Below are 20,377 nucleotides of genomic sequence, written 5' to 3'. Positions count from 1 at the left end.
TATTTTTTTTTGGAGTTCCCCAGGAGTTCCAGCAACAATTAGTTCAGTGAGGAACCAAAACACAGGGGTGACGTAACAGACGCTTTGGCCATGTTTTTTCAGACTGGTGGTCCAAGTTAGCAGTTATACAAGCTCTCCCACTGACGGCAACTCTGCAACAAGAACAAATCCAGCATCTTCTTTGCAATCCAGCAATAATTAATAGAAGTTTTTTAGTTTTGTGGGGCTCAAACCCAAACCTCATGTTTCTCTGCAACAAAATCAAAGGACATAAGCTCCAAGGTTTGAGCAGCAAAAGGAAGAATCATCAGCTTTCAACTGCAACAAGATCCATTTTCATTTTTCTTTAATTAAATATCTTTTTAATAAAGAAAAGCAAAAAAGTATTTACACATTTTCAATTAAACTGTAATCAGTGGGTTGGATAATTACAATCACCTTCTGCCAGCTCAGGAGAGAAAAATATAAATACAGGGAAAAACTGAAGCTTCATTTCAGAGGAGAGGGGTTACATTAGCATCTTTTCTTTGAAAAAACAGGAAAAACTAGCCATCTTGTATTTACAGAGCTCTCCTGAAATTCCACTCATGGAAGCAACAAAAGGCCTTAGAATTTGCAGTTAAACTTTTTTTTCTTAAAAGTCCTATCTCGAAGTGATTTTGTTTTCTCTATAAGCTTTATTCAAGTTTTATTTGATATTTTTCTTTTTAAAATCCGATGACAAGCTCTGGAGGGGATTGCAGCTGCAAACCAGCTCTTTCTCAGTCCATAGTTTTGTTTCTGAAGCGAAGGAAACAAGCCAGGCGGCTGCATCGGCAGGTCGGGATGCAGGTTCAGCGGGTTGTTGCAGGAAGCATTGTCATCCTCCCGCCACCAGAGGCGTAATAGAGTCCATCAAATCTTTCCTCAATGATACCGTCCCATGTCAAGCCTAATGTTCAGAGCCGTCGCTGAAATGTCTGAAATGTGCCAGACGTCCCTCGCCGCTTCTCTTTGTAGTTTTGTTATTTTATTATAAAAAAAAAACACTCGATTCACTCAGCCAACACTGGGAATAACAAAAAGCTACTCATCTACATAAGCCCACCATGCAGATCGGACGCACTGAGTGGCTGCGGCCGGCCTACATGATAAAAAATGAATTCATCAAAAATATAGATGGGATCAACATTTCGCTTTTCTCTTTAAACGCTTATTAGGCAAATACGATTTGAATAGTGTTGCTGTGTTGAGGAAGAAGCCATTCGCAAACAAGCTCAAACATCACTACAGCATCTTCAACAACTTGTAACAATCATCTCTTATATATCCTCTCTATTTAATCCTGTAGTTTTCTTATCAGAAAAAAAGACATTCTGTTGCTGGGGTAATTACAAGAAGCCCCAAAAAGAAAAAAAAAAGGAACAAAATAAAATGACCGAATGTTCGATCCATAATACAATCTCTCCCATTTGAAGATTTTTTTTTCTCTTTTTTTCGGTTTATGCAGAAGGTTTTGCCCCATCAGGCGCTTCTGAATCGTCCATGAAACTTTCCCCACCCTTCCAAGGAGCCTCCAGGTTCCCTGAAGCATTCTTAACTGTTATCGGATTCGTCCTCTGCTTCCCGGAGCCACGTGAAGAAGGCAGTGACGGACTTGAGGGCCACTCCCTTGCCCTGCTGCTCGGCGGGGTCTTTGCTCGACTCCCACTTGTAGAAGGCTTCCTCTTTGATCACATCCTCGTCGTAAAGGGTGTCGAAGAACATCCGAAGCAAATCTGATGGAGGGTAGACATAAAACGTTGTCAGAACCAAAAGTGTTGGAGGTTTAACTTTACATTTAGAACTGGGAACAAATATTGGATGCAAAAACATTCCTGACCTTGAACCTTTTAGTGTTTAGTCAGAAGACAACCACAAATTTATGTGAGGTTAAGTCATGCATAAATGACGTAGAAGTAAAGAAATACAAATCAAGGGTTACAAAACTGGTTAACTCTTGATAAGCTGCAGAAATCCACAGCTCAGGTGATAAGGAGGAATTTACTCCATAAATCTGGTAAAAAGGAAACTGCTTATCCTCACTCTGAAAGGCGATGTTAGAGGGCAGAGTTGATGGGAAAACCTGAAACCACTGAAGAATCTATGACAAGACTTGTTCTAAGATGCTTTCAAATGAGCTTGAGCTTTTTGCAAGTGATAGGCATCCAAGTTTTGACTTGGGGTGATACAAAACACAAAGTTTCGTCACCCCTTTTAGATTTTTATTTGTGGGGGGAAAAAAGTATATTTTCCATTCCACTCTACAATTTTGCACATTTTTACAAATCCTTATCAAATCTTTTGAGGTTTATGGTTGTAATGAGACACAATGTTGAAAAATTAAAGGGGTAGGAATACTTTTGTAAGAATAAGCGGTAATGAAAGATAATTTGAGGAGCTTACTGGCAGGCTGCTCCATCTGCACCATCAGGGCCTGCAGGCCGTAGAGAGCCTGCAGCTCCCTCTGCTCGTCCTTCAGGTACCTCTGCAGCAGTTTGGCCCTCTGCTTGATTACTTCACCGTCCACTTTGTATGGGTTCTCACCTGAAGGGGAAACAAGCTCAGGGGTTGGCTTAGTGGGAATTTAAACTCATCGGCTTGTTTAGAATAGTTCAGTACTCACAGATAATGGCTGACTGACAGACGCAGGTCATCAGTGTCCGGACAAACATGCTAGACGACATTTGTTGCTCATCTAGATTGGCCTACAAAGAGAAATAAATATTCATCCACAGATGAACCAAAGTGATATAAATGCATATTTTGATAGAATAACCGTGCTGACTTAAAATAAAGAAACATGTTCAAAAAACTAAAGTGAAAAATGAATATTTTGGTGGCCCTTCAGGATCAGGGCTCTTTTCTCCACAGCACATTAAAACATAGCAGCATTTACACTACTGTCTTTAAAAACAAGCCAGAGAAGACTAGAACTGAAATCAAGATGATGCTGGACGCGAACCTCGATCCAGTCAAAGATCCTCTCATTGTCTGCCTTGTCCTGATGAAGTCTGTCCAGCTGCTTGGTCAGCTCTGCTGAGCTCATCTCCTTCCTGCTCTTCTCCGACTCTTCGCCCAGAGTGAACTCAACGTTCTGCAGAAAGAATAATGTTATGGTCAGCATGCGCTGTCAGGGTTACAGAAGAGTTCGCTTCATGACTCCAGTAGATTGCATAAACACTGCGAGCTGAAACCACAAACATTAGTCACATAAAATGGTGGAGTTAATAACTCAATGTTTACGTATATTACTATGAGGAGCATGAAGTTAAGAGCTAAGACTTACACAGAGGTAACCAGTTATCTATTTATATAACCTGATAAGATCCTCAGATCTTCTAAATCAGCGTTTCCCAATTCCGGTCCTCAGGCCTCCCTGCTCTGCATGTTTTAGATGTGCCTCTATTCCAGAGCAGCTGATTCAAATGATTGCATGACCATCAAGTGCTGCAGAAACCTGTTGATCACCCATAGATTCAATCCAGGTGTGTAGCAGAAGGGAAACACCTAAAACATGCAGGGCAGGGAGGCCTGAGGACCAGAATTGGGAAACGCCGTTCTAAATTATTCAATTACTTTATTATTGAAGCAGTGAACAACAAAGCTGTTCCGAGAAAAAAAAAATCAGATCACAAAAGACCATACAAACAAAGTTTGTGGCTACATGTTAACAAGAAATGCACCATTTAGGTTTTTATCAGCTGATACCAATTTTCTCTGAAGTTTGATGATGATGCACTGATCAGACTAACCTTCTCTGTCACAAACTTGTTAACGTCCACATCTTCAGGCAGGAAGTCTGTCCACCGAAGGCCAGCTTCTCTCCACATGGTGCCAGCCTTTTTATGGCTCTGGTGAAATCAAGATGCACATGTTTTTTTTTAAGTGTAATTAAAGATTTTACCAGGACTAGTGTTCATAGATACCACATTGACACCAGTTTACAGTGCTCAATCACCTGTTTTAGTTTACTTTGACCAGTGTGTGTTTTTATAGCTTGTACTTCGGAAGGCGTATATGTAGCTCTTACCATTTCTTTGCAAAGTAAAGTGAGGATGTGGACCAGCAGGACTCCAGCTTTGGCCATTGGGATCAAAGGCTTAGAGATCTCCCTGCAGAGGTCAGCAGAACATTAAAAACATTAAAAAAAATACAACAAAAAAGTCCCAAAGGTTATCAAAAAAATAAAAAAATAAGAGCGGTTTTTACCCGAACAGTTCTCCCATGGGAATGCCTCCCTCATGCAGCATGGGAGTGATCAATTCTGCCAGGTAGAGAAAGATGTGGGGGATGTCTATTGCCATGTCTTCAGCAACCTCCAGAATCTCCTGAAACCTGGAGGCATGAAACACATCACATTGAAATACAAGTTTATTTAAGAGGAAAATAATAAAGCTAAACATTCTAGAATAAGGATGAACTAAGTAAAAGCAAAATTTAACAATCCTCTCTAAATAACTTTAGATTCTGAGGAAATAGTCCAGCTAATGTTTTAGTTGGATCACTTGCAGGAACCAGTCTGTGGAAGACCCAAGACAATCAAGTCTTGGGTCTTTCAGTTTGGTGGACATCTGTTTTTCCAATTTTTCGAAGCACTCAGCCTCAACTGTCAGTGCATCTCTAATCAACAGAATAAAGCACCATGTTGTGGAACTGAGGTGATCCTTTGCATCTGTTTTATCTGCAAATTTTAAAAATCAAACCAAAATAACTTTAACTGCTAAGCTTCTTCATACGGACCCTTTATAGTACTGTTGTGTTGGGAGGATGCCGGTCTTAATTAGTTGGTGCAGCAACTGGCCCATGTGCTCCCTGGCGATGGTGCTGCGCTCTAGGGTGGACTCCAGTCCGTGCCGTACGAACACAAACAGCAGCTCAGCGCTGTCCATCTCCCGCACACACTGCAGGGCTTCCTGTTGGGACACCCATGAATAGAGCTGATAAGGACTTTTTTTTTACAGCATTTCTAAAATGTAACAGAAGTTAAATTGGAACTATTAAAAGATACAAATGAAGGAATCCAGTTTATAAGACAAAGGTGTGCTGTGTTGCAGTACCTTCATGTCGTTGATGTGGAGGTACTCCTCTATGATGGCTGCCGACTTCTTTTCTATCTCGTCAACGGTCAGCGCAGGCTTAGCAGGGGTCTGCTGAGGTGGCGGAGTGGCAGCTGCCTGCCGCTTCACTGTTTATACACAGAACAGACGCATAAATAACCAAAATACTGAATACCGACTTCACTGGCAGAATATCACAGCTTTCTCTCTCATTCTCCAACACACCGTCACCTTGCTCTTTGCTCCTGGCTCTCTCGCCACTGCTTCGGTCTCGCTCTTCAGTCACGCTCGCCACTCGGCGGACCGGATCAGTTGAGCTACGTTGCTCTCTTTCCCAGCTTCGTTCCTCTTTCTCCCGGCTGAAGCTCCGTTTGGTGACCTGTATCCGGTTTCGGTCATCTCTTCGCTCATCCCTTCTGTCGAAGCGATCGCCACCTCGATCGGAGCGGTCGAAGCGGTCGCTGCGCTCTCGACTCGAGCTGTTTCTGTCCAGATTACAGTTAAAGAAAAATTATACAAACCGCTCAGTCCTACACTGCTCTTGTTATCTAAGTATGAACTAAAGACTTGAGTAGCAGGAACTGTTGCTCACCTCTGAGGAACCCTTCTCTCCAACTCTTGCGATGAGGATGAAGGCTGCTGCAATGCAGAAAACCTATTCAGAGTGCTGGTGGCTGGACGGTTTCCAGACTCTGAACCTGGAAATAAAGTGAACATGAGACAAGAATCCACTTTAAACTTGAACGTACCTCGGATTATTAGATGCAGATGTCCCTTTTATAATCAACATACCAGAATCTGAAGGTTTGGCACTGGTGCCACCACTGCTGCCCTTCCCCCAGCTACCCCAGGTGCCCTTACCACCGGGGGCGAGTAGCTGATTGTTGAAGTCAAGAACAGGAGTCTGAAAATAAGGGAGCTGATTGTTAAACTTTAGTTGTGGAGCGGCATAAACTTTACAGAGCTTAGACTTACCTTAGTGATTTTACTAAGGCGAGAGGTGTCGATCGGTCGGTTCTTGGAGATGGGGACTGTGTTCCAGCCCTCATCCTGAGGCAGAGCTCCCCGGCCTGGGGTGTGAGGACCACCTCGGCCTCCGGAACCTCTTTCCCCCATTCTGCCTCCTGGGCCTCCTCCACCAGACTCCTTCTTGGAGATGAGAGCCTGCTGCACCTTCATCTGCTCCCGGTGTTCCTCCATCTCAGCCTCTTTGTGGATCTGGTCGATGGTCTTAGGGCCCTGGTCGCCTCTCCGGGGTACCCAGTTGTTCTAAAAGTACAATACAAAGCATTCATAATTTTATAACCAATCTTTAAACAACAGAAAAGAAGGCTTTTATGCACCCAAATCAGCTTCTATTTAATTTATTAAATTTGACTAAAGAAATATAGCGAGTGTTTTTAGAGAAAGTGACTCAAATCTTGTTCTTATAATAAAATTGTTCAATCAAGCACAAAAGTATTTAAAATCAAATGCCCTTTATTTAATCGAGACATGCACAATATTTTTTTTAAAGTTTTGGGTCCACAATGAATAACATTCAACAAAAACCAACAAAATCTGACTAGTTTACTTGCTTAATTTTTATTTGGTCAATGAGAACTTTTGACTCGTCGATTTTGACCAACGTAACAAAGTTTGGACACTCCTACTCTGGAGCTTTTTTATGCTTAAATTACTATCGCTCTTTACTAACAAAAAATCACCCCATATCATATCTTAACAAGACAGTATGAGTGTTTTTCTGTTTTTTGTTGGCCATTCCTATTGCATCCAAAGACTAGATCATTATGAAAACTGTCGACCCCACATGCCAGACAATTTCAAACCCACAATGTGACCTCCGTTATATTCCAACCACTGATAGTAGTGTCTAATGAGTCTACAAGCATTCCATGTCTGGTACACTTTATTCACTGTTTTGACTGCCTGTCAGGCAGTCAGAAGACAATGCTTCACTCATGGTGCCAACACTAAAGCTCTCTAGTGAACCAAATCACATATGCACTGAACCGTTTCTTCTTTTTTTTTGTTAGTGAGTGTATTTTTTTAATGACTGAATAATAACTTACAAGAAACAAGAACTCAACCACCTAACCGACCAAGGAGATGAAAAATACCAGTATTTATATTACAGAGTAAAATGTACCAGTTTGACTTAGAGCTGCTCACTGTGACTTATAAAAGCAGAAAACCTGCAGGTTTTGTAGAACTGAGGATTCAAAACACTCAACAAATGAAGTGGCTTCACAAAGTCCCTTTCAAATAAACTGGACATCAAAACAAACCAAAACCAGATTTAAACAACAATTTATGGTGAGTCCATATAAATATGTCAATACTAATGGGAGGATTAGTTGATTAATCCCATATGAAATTAATCAAAAATGCAAACAGAAAAGATCAGTCTGTTGTCTCAGCCTATGGCACAGAGTAGCTCTGAGTTCGGGAGCTGCCCTGCATTAAAGAGCTGAGAAAAAATATTTCTCTCTAAGCCCTCATATGAGACTTGCACAGATCAGGGCTACAAGACCAGTGCATATGTCTGTAGGGCTACATTTAACACCACACACACACAAAAACCAAACAATAATTGCATGTTTGACTCGCATGCAAAATTTTCTTTCAGAGATGCCCTGCTTTCCATTAATCTAACATCAACCTTCCTGTTTAAGCACAGACATAACTTCAGCATGCACCACAGCAAATAGTCCATCTGGTTGCAGATTGGATGAAAGATCACATTCAGGATGCACTGATAGTTTTCTGGCCAATCACTGAAAAGCCTGAATTTCCCATTACAGTTTTGGCCGATACAGATGTTTTTGTCTGAATAGTAGCTAAATATAGCAACAAAATCGCTAAGCTGGCAACATTGGGTTGAGCAAAAGAGGACAGTGGTGTATTTTCAGACCTTTGCAGTGATTAGGACCGGTTTCACGTGCATCAGCTGACTGCCCAAAATGAAGGAAATGGGGTCCGATTTATCAGTGCACCTCTAATCACAATCCATCATGTTCTGAATCCAGCAGAGTAATTGTATTATGATTTCCTAAACTGGACCAGAGTGATACGTTTAACCAAGTGAACCTATTAGGAATGAACAATAGATCGGGACTAACATCGTTATGCGTTGACCAGAACAAGGGTGTTAATAATCTCACTTAAAAAAAAAAAATAACAACTCATCCAAAAATTTTAAAAAAATCAATATTCAGAACGTCTGTGTGATGATTTACCCGTCGGAGGTCCAGCACATCTTGTAACATGAACCGGATCCTGGAGGTGGTCTTCCTCTCCTTTATTATTTTCTCCATCTGATTGAAGTACTGGTCCATCCGAGGCTGAAGAGAGACAGAGAGGCTTAGTAAGCTAACTATTTTGTTTTCCCCATCAGTATGTATGTTGTGTGAGGAGGTTTGTCAATGTAAATCTTTACTTTGTGTGTTTTCTGTTACCTTGGCTTTCTCAAAGTCCAGATCCTTGCCAATGGTGGACAACAGTCTGCACAGGCACTCCAGTGACTCCTCGTCATGGTTTTTGAGCAGCTTTACAATGCAGTCGTGCATGATTACCTCTGTGAGCATTTTGAGCTTGAACAGTTCACCGATGAACTTTATGTTCCCGAGCGAGCGCCGCCTGGCCTTGTCTTTAGCGTCTTCCAGCTCCTCGATTAGCCGCTGCTTCACCTCGTCCTGTTGGAAAAACATCAACAGAAAAAAGAGACAGGATAAGAGTGGAACTTCGACAAAGGCTAGCTGCAACTATCTGAACCTTTAAAATGTTCTTGAGAAACATCACAGCATGTATAAGAATACTTCTTAATAAATCTCTAATGTCTATTTGTATCCCTTTAAGTACCTAACGCTTTAAACCATGATCTAGTAACTTTACCCCTGAGGCAGCTTCCAGCTCCTTCTGCTTCTTCTCAAAGATCTCATCATCATCTTTATCCTTCTCAAACTCCTTCTGGCACCGATTTAGCAGCAGCTTGCGGAAATTCACAGTGGCACCAGGCTTATCTGGGGTTATGACTTTCAGCTGAAAAGAGCAGCGACAGGAAAGGTTAGAAAAGCAAGAAAAACCAAACCCTAGTTCTGACACTGCCATAGAAGCTCCTCAGTTCCTCAATCCCATCACTTGGATCAGTGGCCCAGACACGTGGCACAAAACAGAGGTCATCACTGGAGCAAAAAAATAATGATATATATGTAGGGCTGCAACTAACAAGTATTTGGGTATTTGAATGTTGCAACGATTAATCAATAAATTGGATAAAATGTTGGCAATTTTTTCAGATTTTCCATTAAGCCATTTAAAACTTTTTACACAATATTAGAAGTACATTTAGAGATTCAAACTAACAAATAATTCAATTCCATTTTTAAATAAAATGCAATAACATAGGATTCCTTCAGTGTACACTTGATAATTTGTAGCAAAGGATGTTCAACACTTACTGTGTCACTTAATGTCAGTACAGTGGAGGGTTGATCTATTGATTTGTTTGACTTACCCATTAATAACTGGACACCAAAAGGTGCTTAATAGACAGAATATCGATATCAGCAAATATCTTTTTTGTTGGGTCTGTGTACTCCAATTTAGGATTAATCAACTACTAAATTATTTGTTGATTATTTGAGTAATCGATTCATCACAATTAATCGTTTCAGTCCTAGATGTGTGACAAGATGTTTTTATTTTAGTGAGACTAAATATTGCTCCTTTCACTACTGAGGTGAAACTACACACTTGATTTACTGAACAGGTGATGTCTTAAGGCAAATCTTTGCCCTGTATTTTATTAAGAGGAATCAAAGTAAAGGGGTTGAAAATAAACAATATACACAAAAAAATTGAGAAATAAATGTTTTTGTTTCCTTAACTGCAGATAAACGTAGCTCTACTTACCCCTGAAAGACAGCGGCACATGTTTGCATAGGCCACTGAAAAGTCTGGCTCGGAGATGGCCTTCTCAAAGGTAAGGTCTATCACTCCCTTTAACCTCTCCTCGGTGTCGACAGTCAGTTCCTGCACCTGCTTCATTAGCTGCTGGAACTTTTGTGGGGTGAGTTTGTTGAGGATACTTCGGACGCGCTTGAACAGTTCCTGCGTTTTCATCTGCTCGGAATCGTTCTTCTGTGGCTCCTGTGGCTCCTCTGGCTCCCGGCTCCGGGTGGTTTTCTTTACTGAAGGTTTCCAGGCCTTTTCCGCCTTGTTGAGCTGAATGTCATCGTTGAGCGACATGCTGGTGATGATCTTCCTCGGCTCTTTCCTCTGGACCTGCTGAGAACGTCGGGGCCCGCCTACTCCAATGCCCATTCCAGGGGGCTGGAGAGGGAGAGAGTTGAACCAACAGAGACACCGTTACACTAAGAGTCTAATAAATTCATGAATGCTTTGATGGGTCACACAGAGAAACTGGTAACTCACAGGTCCTCTGCTTCCTCCTCCCATTCCAGGCCTGCCAAGGTTGGCGAAGGAGGGTGTGAAATCAGGACCACAGTTCATTCCTGGAAGACGACTCGGGTCAAGCTGGCGAAGAGGAGTCTTGTTTGCCTGGACAAAAAGAAAACAAGACTGGTTTATGGAGAGCTTTTGGATATATATTTTTGAGAAATCTCTCAAATGTAACTTTTATGAAGCTACAGGATATGAAAACATGCAAAGGCTTAGAGTTAAGGTAAATAGTATGCACCTTGTCTAAGACGACATCGCTGATGGCTGGTAAACCCTCAGGCTTGTTCATACTGGCAGAGATGAACTGGAACCCAAGAAGAAACTCTCTGTCGTATTTCTTCTTCTCTTCTTTGTTAATTGGTTTCCATTGCTCTGAAGCAGAAGAAATAAATCATCAGCTGATTCACCCCAAGCAGTGCTAAATGGGGATCCTCAGTAGCATCAGTGTCCAGAGACCCACCCTCTTTGTACTGGTATTTCTTGTCGGTGCCGGCCGGCTCGATGTTCTCTGCATCCAGCTTGTCCTCTTTATCCTCCCAGGTCAGGTCTGCCTCCTCTTGTGCAGGAGGGGCTGCAGCTGGGGGCTTTGGCTCTGGTGGTGGGGCAGGCGTCGGCTCAGGCTCAGGCTGGTCAACTACCTGCTCCTTGATCAACAAGTCCAATATTAAAATATTAAAATTACTCAAATTTATATCTAGAATAATCCAAGAAAGCAGGTTCACATTGAGCCAAAGTGACTGTTTTCATATTACAGGCATTAATTACTTTGTAGAAAGAGTTTTTTTCTTATCTGCAACTAGTGGAATTATCCTTGCAAGCAAAAATGTTCATAAATGGTCTGTTTTCTAATACTGAAGGTCTTTGAAAATGAAACTGTAAAGTGGAAGAATATTGAGCTAAAGATGTCAAAGCATCCTATAATCACATTGCAATCAAATGGTAATGTGACTAAAGAGCACGACTTCTTTTATTGATGTATGATGCCTTCAGGCTTGCTATACCTGTAGTGCCTGGTAACACTAATTGCAGAATAAATGTGCCAGAAGGTAAAATGAAAATGTCAAACAAAACTGAGAGTAAATGCTGCAAGTCGGTGACTCAATGCCATAAACGGAGTTTTCTGAAAATACTTAAACCCCCAATTTGAATCATGAAGTGAACTTGACTGGATTGTAGGGGTTGTCACAATACTAAGATTCATGCAGCAAGAATTTGAAGATAATTTATGAATACATAACTTAAAAGTGATCCTTCTCTGTAAACTAGATAACACTAAAATCTATACCAGGTTTACTCAGGACTGCAAAGCTGGTAAACAAACGCAATATGGACAAGCTGCTTTTTCCAGAACTCAATGATCCACCTCAAAAAATATTTTCCACCAATTTAACAACTGAAGTTGCAGTAAACACACCTCCTTAAAGGCATCTAAGAGGTCTCCAACCGCCTCCTTCTTGTTCAGATCCTTCATCTTCCTCTTCTTCTTTGGCACAGACACAGCAGCTGTAGAAAGGAGAACAATCAGGACATAGACATGTTTAGAAGGGCTTTGAGAAGAAGCAAAACAGCTCCAATTTCAGAAAGAGACTGACCTTGCATAGTAGTTTCCACATGGGACGGGGTGACAGTTGGTGGACTGGGAGCCTCCTCCTTCTCCTCTGCTGTGGGAGGAGGAGGAGGAGTAGAGATCGTCTCAGATGTGTTATCAGCTGAGGGAACCGTCTCCGTAGGCAACTGCGTTTCTTCCTTGGTGTCCATCTGGAGCTGTGGAGCATCTTCCTCAACCTCAGAGACAACCTCGGTAACAACATCCTGTACCTCTGACTTAGAGGGTTTGGTCAGGACAACCGGTTTGGTTGGAACTTCTTCGACAGCGGGAGCAGATGCTAATTGGTCGACAGCCGCGGGCGTGGCCGTAACAGTTTGTTTCTCAGCTGCCTCAGTGGCACAGCTCTGTGTGACAGGCTGCTGACTTACATCGGGCTCAGCAATAGGGCTGTCGTCGCGCTCAGACATGTCGACTGCAGATCCATGGGGGATCTGAGCAGCTGGTAGCGGGAGGCCATTAGGTAAACGCAGGCTGAGCTCCTCAGGCTGAGCAATGGGAGATTCTAAAGTGTCCTCCGAGTGAGTGGGGGGTACAGTAACCGATGACTTCTCAAGCTCCATATCTGCCACACCGTTAGAGCTGGGGGCCTGAGCACTTGAGTCTAAAGAGGCTTGTGTCTCTTCAACTTTAGTCTCTTCCTCTCCGGAGTCCTCCTGTTCTACAACATGGTCTGTGTTTTCTGTTTTACCCTGTGCAGAACAGGTGGGGGAAGGGTCAGGAAGGGGTGCAGGGTAGGCAGGGACCTCAGGAGCTGATGGGGGGCTGGGTGTGGGTCCTCTTTGAGGTGAGGGAGCCTCTATCACATCAGCAGCAGGAGCAGAGGGTGAAGGCTTGCTGAGAGGAGGGTGTGTGGATTCGAAGAGTGGAGGGGGGGTAAACACCTTAACAGCAGAGGACGGGGTCTCACTGAGGATGGGATCAACCTTGGGAAGCTCCGGGGTCTGTGACAAAGAAGGTGGTGTAAGTTTCCCTCCGTCATCTAAAATAAATAATAAAAAGTAGGAAAAAGGTTGTTAAAATGTAGAGAAATTATTTTACTCATCAAGTATCGACAATTAAATAATCAGTTATCTGAAGCAGCCCCCAACCCAAACAAGATTTATGTAGCACCTACCTGGTCTAACCACCGCCGTTATAGCAGCAGCAGAGACACTGTCACCGTTGGCCTGAGGCAACGCTGTATTATCCAATTCAGATATGGCTGTCTGTTGGGGAACACATAATAAAGAAAAGGCGTGATCTCAGCATGGCATGCTTTTCCACTTTAACACAAGAAAAATATTTTTGATTTTTCCCTTAGTTAGAAATGTGCAGTGTCTGGTTAAAAGATTTGAAAAAAACAGAAAAACCCAAAACAACGGTCAACATGAAATTGAAGTATATTTGATGAAAAACTCATGATGGCCCCAAGCAAAGTAGAACTTATCTGAAGTACAACCAAAGCAAGCACTAAATATGGTTCATTTTTAACAAACAAAAATCTAAAAAAAAAATGTGACTTACATTGTAATTGAATCTCCGTTTACACAAATACTTCTAAATAAATTCCAATGCAACCCACTGCCTTCAGATGGTAAAAAGTGTGCATCTGTGTGGACCCTAATCGTAACAATAATGCAGTTGTTTCACGTTTGGTAGAGAACCTTTTGTTGTGTCCAAGTTGACATGTAGGAGACAAATTAAATTTGTGGAAGGTGGTCTGGTCAGATAACACCACAACTGAAATGTTGGTGGAAAACTCTCAAAACACAACAAACTGAACAAACCATCTTCATTGTGAAACATGGTGGGAGTAGCATCATGCTGTGGGGATGTTTTCTCCCCCCATTCAGTTAGGAAAGCTGGACAGTTAATGAAATGATGAATGGAGCTAAATGGAACCATAGAAGAATACTTGTTTGAGGCTGCAAAAGACTGGAGCCCTCATTTCCTAAACCTACAGCCACAGTAGTGTGGTTAAAATCAATAACCTATTTGATTTAGTCTAGACCTAAACCAAATACAAAATTGGTGTCTGTAACTGATGTTCTAGACACTCATCATGCTCTATGACCGATGGTAAAAATTTCAGCCCCTTTATGTGCAAATGTAGTAGCTTTATACCTGGAAAGTCATTATCAAAGTATTGACACAGGGCAAAAACTGAATGAGTTTGTTTTGGTGACTTAACTTAGATAATTGAAGTATTATTATACTCATTCATCTTTCAAGTGTTTCAGGTAGCCCTGACCATTCATGTAACTCATGTGAAAAAACACCTGTGCTTGCTACAACATGTTTAGCATTGAAACAGCATTTTAGGCTTGAATAGTTTTGGTGATAAGCTAACTCCTTTGTTGCACAACTTGAATACAATTGTCTTTTATTGTTAATCCCCATTGGATCAGGAAAAGTGGCTTTGTCGTCCATCAAAATCATTTGCGGATGTCACTTGTGCATCTGAATTAAGGGCGTACCGGAAACGCAAAACATATGTTCCAGCTCAGAATTGTTGTAGGTAAAAAAGTGGGGGAAAAAAAAGCAATTATGTTAATATTTTTAACACATTAAAATCTATGTAATTAATCAATCGAAATTAAAGTGATGAAGTCAGACCCTAGTTTACTTGTAATGGTGAACAAAATTAAAATATTAGAACCTTGTATTTGACACATGTTGCTCCGTCAGATGAAATCCAATGAGACACTAAAATTTTTGCTTGCAACATAAAAAACCTGAAGGTCACATAAATGCTTTTGCAAGCTTGGTAGCAGTAATCTAACCAAATGTGTTGCAGTACTTCCAGCACAGGGTAGAAGTATTAACATAATATACATAGCTGTAAACAGTATGGCAATATCAGTTTTTAGTGAAACTGAAGTACAAACTGAACACAAGTTCAGTTTGTACTTCTTTATCTTTCTGACTGAACTCATTGCGTGCTACTTCAGCTCACCTGTGGGGGCGTTGGGGTAGAGCCACTGCGGCCCCCAGACATAATCTCCTCTGTGATGTCCTGGCCTCCTCGGTTAGGATCTCTTATTCTTATCTGTGGAGCAAAAGTAGCAAATTAAGAGCAAAGCATGGCAGGAGGAACACGTGGTAGTTTAAGGGTAAGGAACTCCTACCCTGTAGGGTTAAGACAAGTCAGAAGAAAGTAGATGAGGAAGTTTTGAGTTTGATCAGAGTATTACAGAGTGACGCCTATAATTACCAGCCCTTTTCTGTGTCGTCTGTTCAGCTCACTCAACAAAATCCACATCTCTGTTCCCATTTTGAACAGATGAAAACCAACTCTTAAGATTGCGTCACAAATTCCTGTGTGGCTCTACTGACTGTGCTTTCAGAGTCAACAGAGAAACAGTCTGACACTATGAATCTAATCAACTAACCTGAAGCCAAATTGTGAAATTCCACAGCTAGTTTAAACTGGTAGAAAAAGGCATGACTATGCCAAAGGCAAAGCATAATCAGGTGTGACAACAGCAGCCTTGCATGTGCACACACAGACAAGACATACAGAGGGAACAACTAAAGTGAGTGAAAATCTGCTCACTCACACAGCACAAGCCTTTCTGCTTGGCTGCGATCTGTCGATAATGTGGTTTTTGTGAAATCTGACTCATAAAACGAAGCTGAATGCAACCGGACAGAAACTGATCTATAAAAGTTACAACCCCGCTTCTACAACACTTTTGCTCTCTAACCTACTTTTTAATGAAAGTGCAGCAATGTTTACCCAACACTACTGACCTTTACTTGGTCCGGTTTTGTTTGCAAGTCCTTCCCAGAAGCAGTACAAACCCTGGTGGGCCTCTCATCCCAGGGCTGGAGTAGCAGCTCCTGCTGGCTTCATGCTGGACTTTCAACTCCACAAAGCAGGGTGGGGGTTGGACACAAAGTAGTTTTGCCTTGGTTTCACTCGCATAACACACTGCCAGACAAACAGTCCAGCAGAATAGAACCGCATTGAGCCAGGCCTGACTGTCTGTAAGCTAGCTAGCAGCCTGATCAGCCCTCTGTCCTGAGCTGAACAGAACAGGGAGGGAAAAAAGGGAGAAAGAGACTGGCCTTGTAGAGCTATGGAGCTGGAATGTGCACCCCCGCCCACAAAGACTCACACACAGATAAAAGAGGCCTGAGAGAGGAGGAGGGGCATGATGCGAATGGGAGGGTTTCCAGTTTTAAAAAAAGAAAAAAGTTCACATTATCAAATCAGCAGCAGCTTGCTCAAGAAACTCCCCCCTCCATTTCTTTAACACACCAAGGCTAAAGTCACTCTTCAGATTTCAGTTTCAGCTCACGCCTTCTGGAAGCAGAGGAAACTAGAGGAGGAAGAGGGGGGGATGCCACAGCGGCAGCGGAAGGCTGGAGGGGGAGGAGACCAGTGGCCACGTGGACCTCAGCTATGTGCTGACATGTCCCTCGGCCCCCTCCTTTCAGGACTCTCTAAGCCAGAGCACGTCCACAGAAATTTTGAAAAAATTTATGGAACAACTTTTGCAATGCACATGGCAAATAGCGACATCTAAATAGCTACTTGTGAGTTTAATATGTCAAATATTAAAAAGGCACAAAAAGACCTGACTTCTCATGAGATCAAATTAATTCTGTCTCCTTTTTTTTTAATAAATACGTTTGCCACCACATATAGTAGCACAACTTTGCCAAGTCTGTTTATCCAGTCTTTTGCACAAATATTGTTCAAAGGACTTCAGCACCACCTCCATGAAACCTTTTAGAAAACTGTAGGTGTAGCTCGACAGATTCAAACTGCAGCCATCTCTCCAACAATCAAGTTAGCTCACACGCCTTTTAACATTCCTTTTATTTACCGAGACTAACGGCTGATTGGATTAACTGATAAGGTTTGAATAAAATTAAATAGTGAACAGTTCTCCAGAGCCGTATCGCTCAATTCATAGACGAGACCCTTTGTAATGGAGTATCTATCAGGGTTGTCACAATAATAAATTTTCAAACTCAATGCTAAGAAAAATACTAGGCTTCGCAACATTTTCTCAAGGGTTCTTTCAATGTAAGAGCATAAAATATGATTGATTACAATAGGACAATGTTTCTGCATTAGAAAGTTATCAATAAATTTCCCTCTTTAGGGAGAAAATGAGGGCTGAACTGTTACCTGTTTGACAAAACAGTTCACAAGTTCACAGTATTTTTATAACTGCTTGTCTTTAATGTGCCACAGTTTGTCTGTTAATTTGATGTCGATACAAATAAATGTTGCAACCGGGGGACACAAGCAGTTTTGAGGAGTTTTTGAAAAACATTAAAAGATGGCAACAATTAAAATCTTTTTTTAAATAAACATTTTCTTGCCTAAAATGCAACAAAAATATTCCTTCAGTATTCCTTTAGTGTACACTTGATAATTTGTATCAAAGAATGCATCTGCAGCTAAAAAAATAATTCTAACATGTGCAAAGATAAGCCTTGTCTGCTTGAATAATAGTAATCGAAAAGCAAAAGGTGCTTTAAGAGGTATTTTTTTAACAGAATTTGAACCAGGTGAAGACATCTATGTCACTCAGGAGTTCTGAGGAAAACATATTTAACACTATACTCCAAAACAGACCTAATTTCGGGTCCTGCAGCACTTCTGCTAACAAGACCAATCTAAGCACATGCTATACAATAACCAATATAGGCATATTGCATATCTATTAATGGGCAAAAGCTCATCTAAATGATAACAAAATTTTCTACCTAAACAACACCCAGCTCAAACACCAAGCCTTAAAAAAAACAAAACATAATTAGGCGCAAATTAGATGCTAACGACTCACACCTGGTAAACCAGTGCAACAAGGTCCTGCCCACAAAAACTACCAATCAGATTAAAACCCAGACTCTGCTGTTTCCAACATTACCAGAATCACCATGCTATGTGCAAAACTCACTGAACCAGCAGCCAAAGAAGACAAAAAAACTGCTAATTTTGTAGCTAATTTCACTGAGCTAAAAACATAAATTCAGTCCGACCTTTTTTGTGTCACGGTCATAATCCATGTTAGAGTAAATATTTCCACTCGGGGACTGTAATCCATTGTCCTTGTGTCACACTGATGTGATTTGTCACTATTTTAAACTTTTCTGTCTCCATGGACACTGCCTACATATTCAAACACTTCCTTTGTTAGAGCACAGCTGGAGCTTTAGCTCTTTTGTGATTGGTGAATGATGTTGCTATAGGATTTTGTAATCCCCCTGATTCTGTTGGCTGTTAGATGTGTCAATCACCCAAATCAACCAATGGGCTGCAGAAGATTTGCCCTGTAGGTTTGGTTTACCAACTCAGTGCTCAATGCTTTTGTAACCAGAGTACCCAGGACTGTGCTTTTCAGTAGTAATTCACTCTTATATTGTTTTTAAAAAATCACTGTTATTAATTGCAAATAATATTTATAGCAAGACATAGGTTGGGGGAAAAAATAAATAACTAAAAAAAGAGAGAAATTTGTAATTGCACACATAGTGCCAAAATGTCCAAAAATGGCACATTTGGAATGTTTGACTGGAATTTTATCGATCAATACCATTCTAAAATGTCTATGCTTAATTTTTTGGAATGAAATTTGGTCCAGTAAGTGGTCAGAACCTGTATTGTGAATTGCTAAAGGTTCTGGGTTTCCACTGCATGCTTTTAAGGAAAATCCACATTACGTAATGCATTTTATTAGAATTTACTATTTTTATTTTTTTTCACTGTGTTCCATATGTATTTGTTCTTTCTCAGTAATACAAATGTTGATTTTTAGACCTGTAGAGTATTCTCTGGAATATTATCTTTATTTTGATACCTGAACCACTCAAAAACACCTTGTAGTTCCTGATATCTATGGAATTCATTTTGGGGGTGTCACTTTTGAGAACTCCCCAAAAAATCTCCAAAAAATGAGGCTCTGTTAGGAAGAGGACAATGCAAAATGTATACATTTTCCACAGTTATGGTTTAATTACCACTCTTTGTTCTTTCAGCAAATGGCCTCTTTGAGTCTGCATATTCCAGTCAACAATTCATCAACTACTAAATTAACTGATCATTTCAATAATCAATTCATCACTTCAGCCCCAATTGTCAAGACTAGTAAAAATGATAATACCTATAAGGTTTAACAACATGTTTGTGAAGTTACAGCTACCACACAAAATATACTGAGAGTGGTTCCATTACTTTTTTGGGGCCAAAAATCATATCTTAACATATGTGCATCAGTTGCATTAATATGCAACATTTGCATTAATACATATTGTTAATCCACATACTTTTTTCACTTGTATCTTTTATTCAATAACCACTGCAATTTATTCAGAGATGACGACAGTGATACGAGTGTAAAGCATATTACTATCACGATTCTGGAAGTTTCTTATGAGTATGAAAGACACATCATGATCATACAATTGCCCTAAAGGAGTTACTGAAGCTTCAGAGTTAGACAGATAAAGCTGATCATTCCAAGTAAACTGAAGAAAAACCTTTCAATTTAATGATCAAGCCTGAAATATAATTATTATTATTAACCAAAGGGGAATTCTGTAATGATATAATTTGATTTTCTAGGAAATGAGTATCAGGATGAAGTTAATCAGGTACCGCAGAGACTAAAAGTCACAATGCTGCAGTTTACAGTGAGGTATGTTTTGTGTTACAGACCACTAACGCTACCTGTTTGCGTTCCCGTTTGGTGGTGATGTGTTGAGAAGGCTGAGGTGGTGCTTGTTGTTGTTGGGGGGCCGGGTTCATAATGACAGGCGCTGCCTGCACAGAGGGAGGGAACTGGGCCTGTGCAGGGTAGTAAGTCCCTGTTGTGGATAAAACAGAAAGAAGAATGTAAACCAACACAAACTGACCTACTGTTACAAGAGTAAAACAAGGATTTGATCCACACAGTATGTGCAGAAACAGTTCCTCTCTCTGTGTTTATAAGCTGCTAGAGAAGTTCAAACCTTTCCTGTTCTTTGTATCTTTAAGGAACTGAGAGAAGGTTAATTGAAAACACTTAAATTTTGCCCCCCCCCCTCCCCCCAAAAAAAAAGAAAACGAAGAAAAAAACCAGAACATTTACGTCAATTTAAATTGACATTGAGGACGCTTTGGACTTAAAACCAAAAACGATACTATCCGAAAGTACAGTGCACCTGGACAATATTCCCAGCACTTCACTTTTCTTTCCCACTTTTTATAATGTTAAAGCCTTATTCCTAAATGAATCAAATTCATTTT

General features: G+C 40.9%; 1 protein-coding gene and 1 non-coding gene across 9 annotated transcripts in view; both read right to left on the bottom strand.

Annotated features, from left to right (window-relative positions):
* Positions 1-329: 329 nt before the first annotated feature.
* eif4g1b (eukaryotic translation initiation factor 4 gamma, 1b) overlaps positions 330-20,377 on the bottom strand; it is a 44,976-nt gene continuing 24,928 nt past the window's right edge. For 4 of the 8 annotated variants that reach the window (XM_028044902.1, XM_028044903.1, XM_028044904.1 and 1 more), the window contains 25 exons: positions 19,820-19,956; positions 15,086-15,178; positions 13,265-13,355; positions 12,134-13,129; positions 11,956-12,044; positions 11,002-11,185; positions 10,780-10,913; positions 10,515-10,640; positions 9,993-10,412; positions 8,973-9,119; positions 8,537-8,773; positions 8,318-8,422; positions 6,054-6,347; positions 5,871-5,982; positions 5,671-5,776; positions 5,310-5,563; positions 5,079-5,206; positions 4,762-4,934; positions 4,231-4,356; positions 4,052-4,133; positions 3,774-3,872; positions 2,984-3,115; positions 2,645-2,726; positions 2,425-2,565; positions 330-1,757 (listed from right to left, as the gene is read on the bottom strand). In XM_028044902.1, the coding sequence (XP_027900703.1) occupies positions 1,576-1,757; positions 2,425-2,565; positions 2,645-2,726; positions 2,984-3,115; positions 3,774-3,872; positions 4,052-4,133; positions 4,231-4,356; positions 4,762-4,934; positions 5,079-5,206; positions 5,310-5,563; positions 5,671-5,776; positions 5,871-5,982; positions 6,054-6,347; positions 8,318-8,422; positions 8,537-8,773; positions 8,973-9,119; positions 9,993-10,412; positions 10,515-10,640; positions 10,780-10,913; positions 11,002-11,185; positions 11,956-12,044; positions 12,134-13,129; positions 13,265-13,355; positions 15,086-15,178; positions 19,820-19,956 (4,670 nt within the window). In that variant the 3' untranslated portion in view covers positions 330-1,575. The remainder of the gene's footprint in view (positions 1,758-2,424; positions 2,566-2,644; positions 2,727-2,983; positions 3,116-3,773; positions 3,873-4,051; positions 4,134-4,230; positions 4,357-4,761; positions 4,935-5,078; positions 5,207-5,309; positions 5,564-5,670; positions 5,777-5,870; positions 5,983-6,053; positions 6,348-8,317; positions 8,423-8,536; positions 8,774-8,972; positions 9,120-9,992; positions 10,413-10,514; positions 10,641-10,779; positions 10,914-11,001; positions 11,186-11,955; positions 12,045-12,133; positions 13,130-13,264; positions 13,356-15,085; positions 15,179-19,819; positions 19,957-20,377) is intronic. The other 4 variants (XM_028044905.1, XM_028044906.1, XM_028044901.1 and 1 more) reach the window with 3 other exon arrangements.
* LOC114133718 (small nucleolar RNA SNORD66) lies at positions 9,194-9,268 on the bottom strand. Its single transcript, XR_003593255.1, has one exon. It is a non-coding gene; the product is annotated as a small nucleolar RNA SNORD66 (small nucleolar RNA).

Source organism: Xiphophorus couchianus, chromosome 18 (genome assembly GCF_001444195.1).
Source record: "Xiphophorus couchianus chromosome 18, X_couchianus-1.0, whole genome shotgun sequence".
NCBI lineage: Eukaryota > Metazoa > Chordata > Actinopteri > Cyprinodontiformes > Poeciliidae > Xiphophorus > Xiphophorus couchianus.
Note: the sequence above shows the minus strand (reverse complement) of the source record. Positions and strands in the feature narration are given on the sequence as shown.